Consider the following 3178-nt stretch of genomic DNA (forward strand, 5'->3'; position numbering starts at 1 on the left):
AAAAAAAAAAAGGAAAAAGGAAAAATGAAAGAAATAATCATGGACGATAATTTCCTTTTCTTTCTCCAGCTACTCAAAAGACTGTTGATGGTCCCTCAATGAAGGATTGGCGTGGGGGTCGAGGAGCTTCCCAAAATATCATTCCGAGCTCTACTGGTGCTGCGAAGGTTAGATGTCAATATAAGAGACTTGTGACGACTACGTTGTAAAGGAGTTAATCTTTTCAATATGATTTTTGAACTGCAGGCCGTGGGAAAGGTTCTTCCTGAGCTCAACGGAAAACTTACAGGCATGGCATTTCGTGTTCCAACACCTAATGTATCCGTTGTGGACTTGACTTGTAGACTAGAGAGGAGTGCTTCTTATGAAGATGTAAAAGCTGCAATCAAGTAAATGAACTATCATTCTATTCTTACCCAGATTATTTTGAGTTGATCCACGCGTAAGTTAATTGTTTTCATTAATATGCTGCTACCTGAGTACCAACTAAAGGTATGCCTCAGAAGGCCCACTCAAGGGTATCATTGGTTACACGGATGAGGACGTTGTCTCCAATGATTTTGTTGGTGATTCAAGGTATTATATTATATTTCTAGTTCTCATTTAGCAGGCTATGGATCATGAATGGTTAATTGGATCTGAACTTACTTCCAGGTCCAGCATATTCGATGCAAAGGCCGGAATAGGTCTCAGCCACTCCTTCATGAAGCTTATCTCCTGGTATGACAACGAGTGGGGATACAGGTACTCTCTCTCTCTTGCAGTTACTAGAAATGCTTGCTTGAAATATGCCTACGCTCTCGTTTTGCTTTGATATATGACTGTTATAATACTCGCCTGAACAGCAATCGAGTGCTGGACCTCATTGAGCACATGGCATTGGTGGCTGCCAACGCGTGAAGACATTTGAACTTCTGCGATGTTAAAGTTTTTTTATTTTTATTTTTATTTTTTATTGTTCTATTCTCCAGAATATTGCATTAGAGTTTGAAAATAATGACGAAAAAAATAGTTTAGATGGTTGCAATAAAACGCAATATGTTAGCAGAAAGTGGAATATATTTTGAAGACTGGGACGTGGAACATGGTGTGTTTTTTTTTTGGTTGCGTTTATCATCCCAAATTTTCTAGCATACGAAGAGAGGTATAACCTACGACCAAAAATGGAAAAGTAAGAGAGGTATAACCTACGACCAAAAATGGAAAAGTAAGAGAGGTATAACCTACGACCAAAAATGGAAAAGTAAGAGAGGTATAACCTAAGAATAACACCACAATCAATATTAAATCTGTATTTAAGACAATATTAAATCTGTATCTAAGTAATTTAAGACTCAATCAATATTAAATCAAATCTGTATATAAGTAATAATGCCTCATTCAATATTAAATCAAATCTGTATTTAAGTAATAACGCCTCAATCAACATTAAATCAAATCTGTATTTAAGAAATAACCCCTCAATTAATATTAAATCAAATCTGTATTTAAGAAATAACGCCTCAATCAATATTAAATCAAATATGTATTTAAGAAATAAGGCCTCAATATTAAATCAAATCTGTATTTAAGAAATAACGCCTCAATCAATATTAAATCAAATCTGTATTTAAGTAATAACGCCTCAATCAATATTAAATCAAATCTGTATTTAAGTAATAACCCCTCAATCAATATTAAATCTGTATTTAAAAAATAACCCTCAATTAATCTTAACAGACATATTCCTCTGTAAATTTGTGTTAAATCTGTGTTAAACATGCATTAAATTTGTGTTTAAGAAATATTCCTCTGTATTAAATATGCATTAAATCAGTATTTAAGAAATATCCCATCAATGGAAAAAACGTTACAAAGATGAGGCATTTCACTCGTATAAAATGAGGAACTGATATCCAAACATTCAATTGTAGCAAGCAACAAAAAAAGGAAAAGTATGGCGGGAGAAAACTTAAAAAAGCTCACAGTTGTTGCGTTCATCTTTCTAGCCCTTGCTTCTGGTACGTGATCTCTCTTACTTCTTCCTACTGATTTAGATCGACAAATAGTATTAAAAAGAATGTTTTTATTACTGTTGCAGGATGGATGGTGGTACAAACGGAGGGGCTGACTTGCTATAAAGACAGCGAGGCGTTTATAGGACAGTGCACTTTGGCAGTGGAATGTGCTAGAGTCTGCATTTCGTCTGAGGGGTGGGATGACGGTTTTTGTTCAGGTGATAAATGCACTTGTACCCGGCAATGCTGTTGTTAAGTCCATGGTTTAATGAGTTTATTCACCAAAGTTACTCTCTGAATGTAATAAGGAACTGTTAGTTCACTGAAATTCAAAGGCTCCTGCTTCCTTTCTTCCCTTTTATAATTTTTATCTCACAGCTTCCTTCTTCCCTTCAACTATGCATTGTGACATTGATTAGGCAAAGGAAGTATAAAACTGTTCCAACAAATTGATTTTGAAGTAAATGCGGCCTGTTCTCCAATCCCAACAATTTTGGATTATTATGGGCGAAAAATCTCGGTATCCTATGATCTCAATTGGAATGACTATCGAAAGAAAGGCAAGATATGAGCTAAGTTACAACATCATTAAGCACCGAATGCGCAACTCTCATCAAAACATTAAGTACGGCAAAATATTAAAACGCATAAACAAAATACTTTTTTTTTGTTCAGTGCTCCCAAAAAAAAAGTTATTAGAACCTGATCATCTTTGATCTCGATTGTCAAATTGTTGGTGCCCCATCTTCATATCTTTATTTACAGTTCAATCTAGGTCAGGTTAATGAACCAGGTAATAGATAAAGCAGGCATTTTAGGGGAAAATATCAATGTATACCCTTACACCGGCAGGTTAAACAATTAAAATCCATTCGGTTCCTTTTTTTTTTTTTTTTTTTTGTTTTGTTTATAAAAATAAAGAATAAAAAGACAGAACAAGTCTATGAACCAATATCTATAAACTATTAGTTTAGAGTTTTAATTTTTCAACCTACAAAGCTTACTCTAACAAAATCTAAAAAGCTTTGGGTGTAAATTGATTTTCCCCCAAAATTACATTCAAGAGCAAAATTAAAACTACTTAAATTGCAGAGATAAAATAGATACGAGTATGGTAAATATGGGAGGAATCTGTACTTGAAATAAAACTAACTTGAAATAACTGCCATTTAGTAGTTCCC

The 3178-nt window shown here is 34.1% G+C and overlaps 1 protein-coding gene and 1 long non-coding RNA gene across 2 annotated transcripts in view; both read left to right on the forward strand.

Moving 5' to 3' along the window:
• The window catches only part of LOC111437037 (glyceraldehyde-3-phosphate dehydrogenase GAPCP2, chloroplastic-like), a 3979-nt gene extending 2901 nt beyond the window's left edge, over positions 1–1078 (forward strand). Inside the window, exons 9-13 of the mRNA XM_023074864.1 lie at positions 70–167; positions 247–389; positions 493–576; positions 655–744; positions 846–1078. Coding sequence (XP_022930632.1) covers positions 70–167; positions 247–389; positions 493–576; positions 655–744; positions 846–900 — 470 coding nt within the window. The 3' untranslated portion in view covers positions 901–1078. The remainder of the gene's footprint in view (positions 1–69; positions 168–246; positions 390–492; positions 577–654; positions 745–845) is intronic.
• Positions 1079–1894: 816 nt separating this feature from the next.
• Positions 1895–2352, forward strand: LOC111437209. Its single transcript, XR_002709410.1, has 2 exons — positions 1895–2000; positions 2081–2352. It is a non-coding gene; the product is annotated as an uncharacterized LOC111437209 (long non-coding RNA).
• The last annotated feature ends 826 nt before the right edge of the window (positions 2353–3178 follow it).

The sequence above is a fragment of the Cucurbita moschata genome, unplaced genomic scaffold (assembly GCF_002738365.1).
Source record: "Cucurbita moschata cultivar Rifu unplaced genomic scaffold, Cmos_1.0 Cmo_Scf00062, whole genome shotgun sequence".
NCBI classification, from domain to species: Eukaryota; Viridiplantae; Streptophyta; class Magnoliopsida; order Cucurbitales; family Cucurbitaceae; genus Cucurbita; species Cucurbita moschata.